The following is a 13,628-nucleotide window of genomic DNA, read 5'->3' as shown; positions in this document are numbered from 1 at the left end:
TCCAGCCTGCCCTATCATGGAAGTTTGGTCCTCGGTGCTCGAGACCCATCTGCACGTAGATCCTGTTATCAGCGGCTGCTTCGGCTTCCCGGTGAAACCCTGGCAGATGGGAACTGTATTAGCTGGCCTGCTCAGAATATCAGGAAACCATCAGAGCCTCAAACTCCCGTTGGCTTGAAGATCGCTGCTTGCAGATGTGCACGGCGGGGAGGTAGCTGGGTTCTCTATTTGCTCAGCCCCTGGCAGCTCAGCACAGTCTTAGAACTGTTTCCAGGACACCTGTGCTGGTCCACACAGCTGGTGATGGAGACAGGCCCAGGGCCCAGCGGGAGCCATGTTAGGATGCAATGTGGCTGGAGACCCTGGAGTAGAAGTGTGCCATATCTTGCCGCGCAGGGAAGAGACACCAAGATGTGAGCCAAGTGGCAAGACCAGGACCCATCTTTCTCACAAAACAAATGCCTTCTTATCGTTGAAATGCTGAAGAGATTAGAGCTGAAATTGGGTGACAAGATTGGGCCAATCCCAGCCTAGCTGGAGCCGGTGGCTCAGCTCTCAGGCCAGCCCCGCAGCTGGGCCGCCAGTGCACCATCGCTGAGAGCCTGTTTCCTCATCGGTAAATCAGATGACTGGAGGCCTCAGAGGCCCTCCCGCCTGAAGCCTCCTGTGGTGTAACCCTCAGGACACCAACCCCAGCCCTGACCCTCACACTGCTAATTTGCAAGTCTTATTTCTGCTGCCATGTTTCCTGTGGAATAACACAACATTGGCTTCCAGGGCCTCTGGGCAGCAGATGCACGCCCTCCTTCCTGCAGCCTCTAGACAAGGCAGGATCACGTCCCAGCACTGGGGGACAAGCTGGAGGTCCTCTACGCTAAGGAGCCATGGCCCTGTCCAGGCCTGCTCCTAGTGGTTTTTGGTTTTGCAGGCTTGAGATCTGGCCCTCCGCCTGTCTTCGTCTCTGTGCCTCAGTTCATTTGCTGCAATACCATGGACAGGATGTAAGCCATAGAGACGGATTCCTCCCATTTCCGGAGGCAGGGGTGAGAGGTTGGGTGTCTGCTGGGGGCACCCTTGGCAGGGCAGAGGAGGAACCCACTCCCTCCGGCCCTTCCATCCAGTACTGGAGGGCTCTGTCCTCATGACCCAGCTCCTAATGCCGTCACTCCAATGGTGTTTCAGCAAAGGGAATTTTGGGTCTTGGCCGCCCCCCCCCCCGGAAATGTGGGGTCCCTGAATGTCTGCCCCAGGGGAAGGCCCGAAGCCAGTAGGGGTCTCCTTCCCAAGCCTATATCATGTGACCAGTGGCCTATGATGGAGTGTCACCTCTAGGTGGCAGTTTTCAGAGTGGGTGGAGTCTGGCTGTGTTCCCTTCTGCTGCAATGGACCACACATCTTGGCTGATGACTATCTAAAGCTTTTTCCTCTGTTACACCACAGGGAGAATAGCATGGTACATCCTGACTGGGACCTTCATTCATCAAGGTGCCACACCCACGTGACCCAGCTGCATTCCAAGCCAAGGCTGTGTGTGGTGCGATCCTGATGGCCACAGCTCCATCTTCATGTGTTAATTGTCCTCTGCCCAGCAGCGGGCCATCCATCTCAATAGGCTCTGTGGGGGCAGGGGAGGGGTTGGCAAAGGATCTCCCAGGAAGCCTGGCTTAGTTTCAATCCCAACAAGAATCAGATTGCAGGCTAGTGTAAATAGCAGAGGATCAAGTGCCAAAGGGAAGGGGGGGATGACAGCTGGCGTCCACTGGAAAATGGGGGGGGCTGTGATGGGGGGCGGGGAGGAAGACAAGCGACCAAGATTTGTCAGGGGGTGGGCAACGCCATAGGCATCCTCAGAGAGCCAGGCTTGGACCAACGCCGGTGGCTGCTGGTGTTGGGGAGGAAGCAAGGGGGTTGGGAGGAAGAACAGGAAGAGGCAGGCCTGGGTATCAAGGTCAAGGGCTCTGAACTTTATCGAGTTTGAGGATCAGAAGTAAGGGACCATTTCTAATCAGGGAGCAGGAAGCAGGAAGTGAAGAGGTATAATTAAGATTCAGGTCCCTCAGTAAAGTGGTTCTGCTGTTTGTTCCGTTCGGAGGCAGAGTCTATGCCCGACCCCTGCCCTGAAGGGGCCCAGCCCTGGGATTCGCTTGGATGACAGGATGCAGAGGAAATGGTGCTGGGAGGCCTCAAAGCGGGTCTGGCCATCGCTGCCACAGCCAGGTTCCTCTGGGTCTCTAGCCAGACAGCGCTCCCCTCCAACCTGCACTAAGGGGAGACATTAGAAAAATGTGAGTGGCATTGCACCTGGTGGAAATATCTGGAAAGGTCATCAGATTCTGCGAATGGAATTACTTAGAATAAAGGGATGGAGCCCGGCACTGGCAGCTCAGAGCTGGAATCCTAGCTGTTCAAGAGGCTGAGAGCTGAGAATTTCAGTTCAAAGCCAACCCAGGCAGAAAAGTCTGGGAGACTCTTACCTTCGAGTAAGCACCAAAAAGCTGGAAATAGAGTTGTAGCTCAAACAATAGAGTGCCAGCCTTGAGCAAAAATGCTAAGCCATAGTGTGCAAACTCTCAGTTCAAGGGCCAGTACTGGCATGGAAATAAATAAGGAAATAAATTTTAAAAAGAGGCTGAACCCAGGTAAGTGTACAAAACTAGTACCTTCCTCTATATTATTGACATTATATATTTAGACAAATATTGTATTTATCCTGTTATAAATGGGGAAAGCCATCCAATAACAATAAGAATGCCTGTGTGGCTGCATGCACGTGTGCCTGCGTATGTGTGTGCGTGCTCACCCTGGCACACGTGCAGCTGGGCAGGAGGGCGTGTTCAATCCACAGTGGGTCCCCATTAAACAGCTCTGCTGGACCTGTGTTCCAACACTGCATAGTTGGGGTGATTGTTAAGGTAGTCAAGCCACACCGCACCCAAAACTCAAGGCTCATCTGGGCTGGGGGATCAGGGGAGAGGGCACTGTGCCAGCAGTTTTCCTTCCTGAGCTGGGAAGAGTTGCTTGTGTCAGACACACTCTTCGTGGTCTTGGGACTCCACTTGGCTGTCTCAGCGTCTGTTCTGACGACATGCAAATACCTCTCCTACTGTGTCATGAGAAAAGAGGCTTCTCCAGCTGCGCCACACGCCGCCCTGGCGTCCCAAACAGCAATGCTGTCACATGGTTTCTCCATCCTCCTCGCCTGAGGTTTCTAAGTTGTCTTTTCCGTGTGCCTGTAGCGTCAGTACAAATGGAGGACTTCTGCATCCATTCAGCTAAGTAAGTTCTGGGAGATTCTGTGTCATTACCTTCTTCCTGGCCTTTCAGCTCAGAGCAGAGCTAGAGCCTAGCTGTCTCCCTTCCACTGTGTCCTTCGCCTCCTGACGTCCATATTTCAGCATTGCCCGGGGTGTGCGATTGGGGGGTGTGTGAACCCCACAGCGCCCAGAAGCAGTGTCAGCAGTTTAAGACCTCCTTCTAGAACTGAGGAATGGCAGAAACCAGAAACCATGGAAAATGTCCGGAGTAGGCAGGTGGACACACCCAGAGGTGTGCCAGAAAAGACCAGAAAAGAAGAAACAGCCAGCTGTGCCACACAGAATGCGGGCCACTCACTAAGTTGCCGGGGTGGTTTGCAGCAAGGTGACAGAGGCTCGTAACCATGGGCCAGAAAGGGAAAGAGAGAAAAGACGGAAGCAAGAAAGAGCCCTGCCTCTGTTCCCTGGCCTTGGTAACTGGTCGAGGCCACAGGGCAGCTGTGGGAGGAGGGGCCAGTGTAAAGTAGAACCAATTAAATTTACCCACCCCACACCGGAACCCAGAATTGATTTCACCTTGGGCTGGGAAGGTGGCTCAGTGGTAGAGCGCTTGCTTGCCTTGCATGTGTGAGGCCCTGGGTTCTATTCCTCAGCACCACCTAAGCAGAAAAAGCCAGAACTGGTGCTGTGGTTCAAGTGGTAGGGTGCTAGCGTTGAGCTGAAGAGCTGAGGAAGAGCGCCCAGGCCCAGAGTTCAAGCCCCAGGACTGACAAAGAAAAACAACAACAACAAAAAGAATTGCTTTCACCTTGCTTTCCTTCCATTTCCTGGAAGCACCTGGCCAAGGGCAGAGGCAAGCCTTGTAGCCCCTAAGCCCTCCACAGCCCTCGGACCCCAGCTGCCGCCTCACCTCTGTCTGCTCCAAGGAGCCAAGGCTCAGCGGACGCCGGCCGGGCCTTCAGCGTTCAAACTGTCCGAGTCAGGCACGTGGCAAGCTAGCGCTCTCCTCCTCGCTCTCTTTCCCACTCCTCACTTCCATTTCCTGTGAGCAGACTGGGCCCCTCTGAGCCTGTCCTGGTTCCCAAGTAGGCCCAGTAACAGAACTACAGAGAAAAGCCACAACAGGCCTATGACACTAGTTGTCATTTTGTCTTGCAACAAGTCCCCCCTCCCCGCAAGTCAGCTGCCTGCTCCTTTTCCCGATGTCTGAGGGGGGCCCTGGCCTAGGAAGCAGCATCCAGTCTCCCAGGGCAGGGCAGGGCCGGGCCTTGCCAGCCGGTGGACGGGCTGCAGTGCCTCAGGTTCCTTTGGGTACAGAGGTAGCACAGGCCTGTCTTCGGGGAATGGCTACTGGGAACACGGAGGGTGGTGAGCAGCAAGTTTCTCTGCTACCCCAGCACCGGGGGCTACTGGAAAATGGTGTGCCACTGGCCACCCTCACTAACTCCCCAACCTGGAGCTGGCAGGGCTGTGGACCCTTGCGTGACACTCACCTCCTGTGTCCTCAGCAGCTGGTAGGAACGGGGCCCTGGGTCTGGGGACCCACAGGTGGCCGGATTCTTCTTCTCCGCAGGACGACCTGGGCTTGTGGAGGGCCCCGGGCCGTGGACCTCTGACTTGAACACGCTCACACCAGATGGCGTTAAGAGAAAAACACCTGCCAGCACTGTTTACCGGTGAAATTAAGTTAAATTTACTTCTCTTGTTACCAAGCAGGAAGGAGATGCTGTCAAAGGAACGTTTTGAGTTATTACAAAAATAGAATTTCACTCCGGCACACAGCTGATTGATAATGGTGGACTCACACCTACCCTCACACGAGTGAACAGCACCTGAGCTAGGCTTAAAGGTTGCAAAAATGACAGCCACCCCTCCCCCGCAAACAGAAAAAGGAACCGGAGTGAAGGAAAGGGGAAAAACCGGAAGCAGCCCTCATGACCCCAAGGGAAAACACAACCCTGACTTGCAAGTCAAACAAAATGATTGACAGAACTGATCAACAAACAGGGTGTGATGGCATACACCTCTAAGCTCAGCACTTGGGAGGCTGTAGCTGGAAGATCGAGATTTCCAAGCTAGCTTAAAGTTGCACAGCTAGACAAAAACCAAAACCAAGACCCAAGCAAACGTCTCCAAAAAAGAAGCCACAAATATACATATTAGCAACGAGAAGGTAGATTTATTCACAAATAAGATTAAAATTTTGAGATCTGACTGGCACCAGTGGCTCACGCCTGTAATCCTAGCTACTCAGAAGGCTAAGATCTCAGGATCCCTGTTCAGAGCCAGCCCGGGCAGAAAAGTTCGTGAGATTTCTATCTACAATTAACCACCAGAAAACCAAAAGTGGAGGTGTGGCTCCAAGTGGTAGAACACTGGTCTTGGGTGAAAGAGCTAAGGACAGCACCTAGGCCCTGAGTTCAAGCCCCATGACCACAGGAAAAAAAAAAGTTGTTTTTTTTTGTTTGATTTTTGAGATGGGGGGGGGGTGTCCAGTCATGAGGCCTGAACTCTGGGTCTGGGCGCTGTCCCTCAGCTCTAGCTCAAGGCTAGCTTTCTACCACTTGAGCCACAGCACCTCTTCCGGCTTTTTTCTTTTTGCTTATGTGCTGCTGAGGAATCGAACCCAGGGCCTCAGACATTCAAAGCAAGCGCTCTACCACTGAGCCACCTTCCCAGCCCCTGGGCAGAGCTATTGAAACCCCCATCTCAACCAACAAGCAACAAGCAGTGTATGGTATGTGCCTGTGATCCCAGCTACTGTATCTGGAAGTGGTTGGTGGGACAGTCTTGGTCAGGTTGGCCCCAGGTAAAAACTTAAACAGAGCCGGGCGCTGGTGGCTCACGCCTGTAATCCTAGCTACTCATGAGGCTGAGATCTGAGGATCGAGGTTCAAAGCCAGCCTGGGCAGGAAAGACCGTGAGACTCCTATCTCCAATAAACCACCAGAAAACCGGAAGTGGCACTGTAGCTCAAGTGGTAGAGTGCTAGCCTTGAGCTGAAGAGCTGAGGGACAGCGCCCAGGCCCAGAGGTCAAGCCCCACAACCGACCAAAAAAAAAAAAAAAAAAACAGATCTGAAAAATAAACTTAAAGCCAAGAAGGGCTTGGACAGGCCAGTTCCAGGTCAGGGAGCATTAAGAGCTTGGGCAGCCTTAGTTTCAATCTTCATTTCCATATAGTTTGACTGTCATGTTTTTAGAGCCAAAGCAATGACTTGATTATCCACAGTGGCCAGAAGCCTGGCTGTCTCCTCTGTTGAGAAGCCCAGGAAACCAAATATGAAGCCAGGCCTCAATAGAAAAGGATAAAAACCTATTTCCAATTTTTTTTTTTTGGTAGGTCATGGGGCTTGAATCTGGGTCTGGGCACTGTTCCTCAGCTCTTCGGCTCAAGGCCAGCGCTCAACCACTTGAGCCACAGCGCCACTTATAGCTTTTTCTGTTTAGGTGGTGCTGAGGAATTGAACCCAGGGCCTCACACATGCGAGGCAAGTGCTCTACCACTGAGCCACCTTCCCAGCCCCCGATCTCCAATTCTGTCCAGTCAAGTTCTTCTTTAAAGACAGCCCTTTCTCCTCCAAGATTCATTTGAAGGACAAGTCGCACTGCCCTGAGTGCTCCAAGTGGAAATTCTATCCTGAGATCTCCCGAGACTTGGGGAATATGAAAACTGGCTTGTGAGGCTCCTCAGCCCACCAGATCTGGCCCCTCCGGCAGGTCCCAGCTCCTGTGTGCCCACAGGACAGGGCCATCTGGCAGCGGTAGGGGGAGAGGTTCAGTCCTTCCTAATAATTCACTCCTGGCTGTTTCTGAGTCCTCTGTGATGTCTTCCTGCACACACGAGGCAAATGTGACAAATTACCGAGTCCAGTGATGTGTCTATGTCTCCAGCCATTTTACACATGGAACGCTGGTGTCTTCTGAGGTCATGAGGGTGGATCTCCTCTGTGAGCTCAGTGCTCTTCTAAGAGGTGTGCATGGGAGGGGCGTTCAGCCCTTCCACATGTGAGGACACAGCCACAGGCACCAAAGAGCTCTCCCCAGACACTTCCTCTGCTGCTTGGATCTTGTACCTCACAGACTCCAGAACCATGAGTGACACATTTCTGTTGCTCATCAATCACCTGGCCAAGGACTCTGTGCTATGTCAGCAGGATCAGACTGAGACATGTTCCTTCAAGAAACTTTCCTACACAACTAAAAATAAGAATGATTCGCTGGGCGCCGGTGGCTCACGCCTGTCATCCTAGTGACTCAGAAGGCTGAGATCTGAGGATGGAGGTTCAAAGCCAGCCTGGGCAGTAAAGTCCATGAGATTCTTATCTCCAATAAACTACTCAGAAAAAGATGGAAGTGGTGCTGTGGCTCAAGTGGTAGAGCAAAAGAAGCTCAGAGACAGTGTTCAGGCCAAGTTCAAGCCAAAGGACAGGTACACACACACACACACACACACACACACACAGGTGGAAGGATCCTCCAGTGTGTATCTGCCACTGATCCAAGCTGTAAGTAAGCCACTGTAGAAAGAAACCGCATGAGTCACCGGACTGGCATGACATATTTATTGTTAAAGTAAGGCGTCTAGCCACAGAACCATCCCGCTTATGTCTGCATGAATTAAGTTGGTAAAACACTGACATCATGCATTTCTAATACACCACACAGATCCTTACATGTGTAAACCTCTCCCTTCTAACCCCCAAATTGCAGGGGGGGAGAATGGGCTCCCCACTGACTGCTGGTGAACTTGGAGAGGGGCTTCCGGGGACTGAGCTCCTCATCCGACAAATGAGAGACAGAAAATAGCAGTCTTTAGAAGTATGTTTGATTTGCAGTTCCATAAATACACATCAGGTTTTCTCAGGTGATTCTTATAACACAAGATATGTTTCAATATCCAGATCATAACAGGAGTCATTGGGTCAACTGAGAAATGTTGAATTTGAAAAGTAGCTGGGCACCGGTGGCCCACACCTATAATCCTAGCACTCAGGAGGCTGAGATCTGAGGATCATGGTTCAAAGCCAGCCTGGGCAAGGAAAAGTCCGTGAGAATCTTATCTTCAATGAACCACCAAAAAACTGGAAGTGGCACTGTGGGTCAACTAGTAGGGCACTTGCCTTGAGCTGAAGGACAGCACCCAGGCCCAGATTTCAAGCCCCATAACAGACAACAACAATAACCCCCCCCAAAAAAAAACAAAAAAGCATGAACAATCACATTATACCATGTGAAATTTATTTCCAGATTCTAAATGACAGTTACAAGAGAAGACGCTGCTCCTGGGAAATATGCACTGAAGTGTTTATGACTTAGGGCATGCTGCTTTGGGGGGCCTTGAACTCAGAGCTTTATCCTCGGGAGGCACTCTACTATTGAGCCATGACTCTAGCCTAAGTTTTGGTGTCTGTAAGTAGCTCTCCAAGAGATTCAGAGGGAAAGAGAACATAAGCAGCGAGAAAGATGAACTGGTAAATTTGGCACATAGGTGTTCACTATGTGTATTTAATGCAACTTTATTACAGTTTTGAAATCTCAAAAAATAAAACAGTAAGTAAACAATGCAAGTGTAAATGTGTGAATGGATTTGGGGAGGGAATGGAGGCAGGGGGTGGAAGGGAGGGAGAGGGCTGGGACAGGAAGAATGAGGGAAATTCTGTCATTAATGTGTGCTGGGTTCGCTACCTTCTTATTACCTCTTGAGCTCTCCTCCTCTGACTCAGCTTTTAGGTCTAGGGTTGCCAGGCCGTTAGGATGATGAATGAGAATGGATGGAAGTGGATCTTGTGTTTCTAGTCTGTCTGTCTCTGTCTGTCTCTCTCACTCATACTGGAATTTGAACTCAGGACCAACTGCTTGCCTGGCAGGCACCTCTTGCCCTTTCCATTTTCTATGCAGAACAAGACATAGGCAGAAAGTCCTGGGGCTGTGGGTTGGACACACAGGTTGTGGGGTAACGTCATGTCATCAAATGGGTAAGTCCACCAGGGCATATCTTCCAAACAAGGAAGGATGACCAGAGGTGACACACAGCCCCTGTCCCTGTCCTCAGGAGACTGTCAACTGCTCACACTTTGCTCCCAAGTGTACCCATGCTGCTGGTCTGTGTACAACCAGCGTGTGAAGGAAGCCAGCCTTCAAAGGGACTTTTTGGTTCTGAAGGATGTGTCATCTAATGGGGTTGGTGGAGGGGCTGAGTTGAGGCAGAGTGGGTCACAACGTTCAAAGTCTCTAGAGTTGCCCAAGGGATAGCGAGGTCCCGGGCAGCTTCCACTGCGAGGAAGACGCCAGGCTGTGCAAATATCTGGGAAACACTGGCGGACCAGAGAAGGGCAGCGCCACGTGGGTTTAGGAGCAGCTGCATCCTCTGGGCATGTGGGACTGCAAAGGGCACAGGAGAGCAAGTTGGCAGAGTGGCCACACGGGCTGTTCCCAAGTCTGTTAGGGGAAGACAATGTAACTTTCCTTGAAGTTAGACATGGCCTGAGTCTCCTAACACACACGTCAGGCCTCACCCTGGCTTCTAACTCCATCACGAGGGACCAGCCCAGTCCAATGGGCTATTGAGAGGAAATGAAGACCTGGAACTCAGGATCTCAATAAAGTAGGGTTTGCTTTAGATCATGAAAGAAGGCACTGTCATCACGTGACAGCAATCCTTAAAAAAAAAAAACGGTAAATGGAACTGTGAGCCCAAGGTACCTGTGGGAAATATCAGTAGACGGTGCGGACTGAATATGCATAAGATCAAAACCAGAGGAAATAAGCAAATTCCATGAAATGTCACCAAGTGGGACGTGGAGAGGCCTGGATTAAGGGAGGCAGCACTAGTCGCGGCTGGAACTCTGGCTGTCTATGCCTGCTTCTGTTCTATCAGGACACGTGTGTGTTCTCATACCCGGTGCACACAACCCTCTTTGCATTAATAAGACTGGAGGTCTCCCTGCTCTCCTCGCAGTCAGTGGGCCCGGAGCTGAGCAGTTAACCAGGTGGGACCAAACACCTGCAGAAACAGCTGAGAAGGGAAGGAGTTCTCGCTCGTGGCTTCAGAGTAGGTGATAAGGCAGAGGCCACACCCTCTCCTCATGGTGACAGGAAAAAGAGAAGCACCTGGAACTTATCCCAAGGACCCACCCCCAGTGTGACCAACTTCCGTTAGCTACACCCCACCTCCCCAAGTCTCTAGAACCACCGGCTGGAAAGGACCATGCCCCCCAACATGTGAGCCCTTTGGGGGGGCACTTCATAACTACACCCTAAACACGTTAGAAAACATCGACAGAGTGTGGCTCACGGGGCGGAGCCCCTGCCTAGCAAGCATGAGGCCCGCAGTTCCAGCCCTACTACTGCCAAAGGTAAGAAAGGAGGATGACCCATTCTCTCCGTGCTCTGTTCTTCTGACAGAGGGCCGCGCCTTCCCGGCTGGTGGCTGGAGCCGCACTGCACCCAGTGCGGGCGGCGCGGCCGCGTCTCCCCTGGACAGCTGGCTCCTCCGCCCGTGCCCGCACCGCACCAGACGCGCCACAGACAGCCAAGGGGGTTCTGGCAGGTTTGGAGTTTATTTGCTGCAGTTCCTTGGCGCTAGTTTACAAGGCAAAACCAACCGAACAAAACAACTGGAATAATAATTATCATCTTTTTTTAAAAACCCTGTCAACAACTTTCAGTCATTTCTTTATATTTTGTATTTTGACAAATCCTTTTTTTTAAACAAATACAAAATAATCTAAAAGGAGAAAAGCTATACATGGATTATTTACACCTCTGATAAATAAACTAATACTGACCCAGGGGCTTGTGTGTCCAGGAATCCTTGTGAGACCCGGGTGAAGCGCGGGCCTGCTGGGGCTCTGGTGCCAGCCACACTGCTGGCACTTGGACCCACACGGCCTGCTTCTGTTGCCAAGAAGCTCCGTTTCCAGCGGGGACTCCTCCATCACTGTCGCCCTCACAAGCCCCCCCCCCCAAATGCCTGAAGCCACTCCAGGCGGGACCTGCAGAAGGAGCCCTGCCCCTCCACACACTATTTCTAGAGATGCTCATCTACCTCGTGGGGTCAGAGGAGCCAAAGCCGAGGCCTCGTAGCCCTATGGAGCCCCACGGCTCCTCCGCCTGCCTGAGGCAGCGCCTGCCACCCCGGCCTAGGCGAGGGGGAGGGGGCGGTGGGCAGGCGCACGGCCCCCTCCTGCTCTGCCTGGCCCGACCTGCTGGCCCGGGCTGAGTGGAGGAGCTGCCCTGAGAGTCCCTGAGAGAAGGCGGGAGAACGCCGAGCTTCGTGGCTCCCTTCGCACCACCGGGTGGGCGCTGGGCGGGCAGAGCTGCCGCACGCCCGTGCCTGGGGGAAGGAGACGCAGGGCAACACTCCCACGCATGGCACCTGCTGAGCAAAGGCCCCTGCCCCCTGGAGGCCCCCACAGAGGCACCAGTGTCCAGTTGGGGCTGCTTTGGAGGCAGGAGAGGCTGCTGCCCCAGGGGGTCGGGTAAACCCTGCTCCATCCTCTAGAACGAGGAGTGGAGCTGCGGGGAAGGAAAGGAAACTGGTGTGAAATGGCAGGCTATCCCAGGACCTGTGGGATAGCCTCCTCACAGTTTGGTTATTAGGTACTTAGCTCAAGGAAGATACTGACTTTCTATGTTAAAGCCCAGCGGCCTCTGTGCTGAGGCCAAACGAGGGAGATGTCCGGCCTGCTCGCTCCCCTCCTGGGACCAGGCCTGAGGACCTCACAGGTCCTGGGGCCTGCTGGCCACTGAGGACTCCCTGTGTCTGCTGGGCCCCCGCCTGCCGCCTTGCCAGGCCACCGCAGAGGCTCCCAGCGGCCCTGCCAGGGGTGCCCAGCTGCCCAGGAGGGGAGAGGGAGGCCCCACGGGCAGGGCGAAGGGTAGCACTGGGTTCTTTTTCTCTTTAGAAAACAAAAATAAATCTTTATGGTACGTGGCTTCTCTTCCTTCCACCTCGTGCTCTATGGTGTCCACACAGTGTGTAGGGTGTAGAGCGACAGCTCCTCCCGGCCAGCACGAGATAGAGCGGGCTTCTCCACCGTGCTGTGGAGCCGCGGGGCAGAAGCGCGCGGCCGCTCTGCTGCCCGCAGCTCTCTCAGTGAGAGGGGTGGGAGCCCGTCGGGCAGGCTTCAGTCCCTGCCCCAGACAGCACGGCCCCTTTCTCTGCCGGCCAAACCACCAAAGCAGAAGCCAGTCTCTAGGCATGGGTGGGGCTGGCAGAGGTCCTGGCACGCCTCAGTGCCTCTTGGTGGAGGAGACCTTCTTTTTCCGTGCTGCAAGCATTTCGTAGAAAGGATCCCTGCTGATGGCTGCTCTGGAGCACAGAAAAGGGAAAGAACAGAGACGTGAGGGGTGGGGTCAGCAGAGACGGGGGTGGGAGACCCCAGGAGCCTGTGCGGCTCCCCTGTCCGTGTGGCCGCCCCTCCCTCGGTCATGGCGGCCAAAGTGACACATTCGGGAAGAGACACACAAGGACAGGTGAGGAGGCCACTTGCTCCTGCTCTAACCACGTGACTGCCACAGAGGAGCAGCACCACTGCACGTGCTCGCAGCTGGATTCCAACCCGAGAGAGAGGAAACGTGTGGGCTTCGGCCCCCACGGTGATGTGGTGGGTGCCATGCGTTCGGTGTGCCGCGTGGAACTGACACGGGTGGTGTCCCAGAGGCCGTCGGGGTCTGCACAGTGGACTTCCCAGGGCCTGCATACATCTGCTACCCACAGCTTGGCGCTGCAAGGGGCCTTGCTAGGGCAGATTATGAATGGCGGCCAGGGTCAGCCAAGCCTGCCCAGGGAAGCAAGGCGGCGGCCTGGAGGGCAGGCCCGCAGCGCTCGAGCTTGCTTCACAGAGCAGTGGTGTCTTCCTTATTAGTTCCGACTCTGTTCACCAGTTGCACTAATACTGGGAGGGGGCGGGAGCCAGGCACCAGAGCTGGCCATTTCCACCGTCCTTCGGGGGCATCAGGACCACGACCGGGAGGAGCCTCAGCCCTGCCAGGACTCCCCACGCACAGTGGCCGCAAGAAGGAATCTGGACAAGAGTCACCACACGCTTTGGCGGGCGTGGTGGCACACCAGTGGATCTCAATGCTAGGGAAGCCGAGGCAGGAGGATGGGTGTGAGGCCAGCCTGAGCTACTTGGGGCTAGCCCAGGCCACACAATATGACCCTGTCTCAAAACAACAGAAATACCCTTTCAGCTGGCTGCCGGTGGCTCTATCTGTAATCCTAGCGACTCAGGAGGCTGAGATCTGAGGATTGCGCTTGAAGCCAGCCTGGGCAAAGTCCCCGTGAGACTCTTATCGCCAATGAACCACTCAAAACCTGAATTGGTGCTGTGGCTCAAATGGCAGAGCACTAGCCTTGTGCCCAGTC

General features: G+C 53.7%; 1 protein-coding gene across 1 annotated transcript in view; it reads right to left on the bottom strand.

Annotated features, from left to right (window-relative positions):
- Positions 1–10,796: 10,796 nt before the first annotated feature.
- The window catches only part of Cyth1 (cytohesin 1), a 42,983-nt gene continuing 40,151 nt past the window's right edge, over positions 10,797–13,628 (bottom strand). The window contains exon 13 of the mRNA XM_013038005.1: positions 10,797–12,569. Coding sequence (XP_012893459.1) covers positions 12,491–12,569 — 79 coding nt within the window. The 3' untranslated portion in view covers positions 10,797–12,490. The remainder of the gene's footprint in view (positions 12,570–13,628) is intronic.

The sequence above is a fragment of the Dipodomys ordii genome, unplaced genomic scaffold, assembly GCF_000151885.1.
Source record: "Dipodomys ordii isolate 6190 unplaced genomic scaffold, Dord_2.0 Scaffold7, whole genome shotgun sequence".
Taxonomy (NCBI): domain Eukaryota; kingdom Metazoa; phylum Chordata; class Mammalia; order Rodentia; family Heteromyidae; genus Dipodomys; species Dipodomys ordii.
Note: the sequence above shows the minus strand (reverse complement) of the source record. Positions and strands in the feature narration are given on the sequence as shown.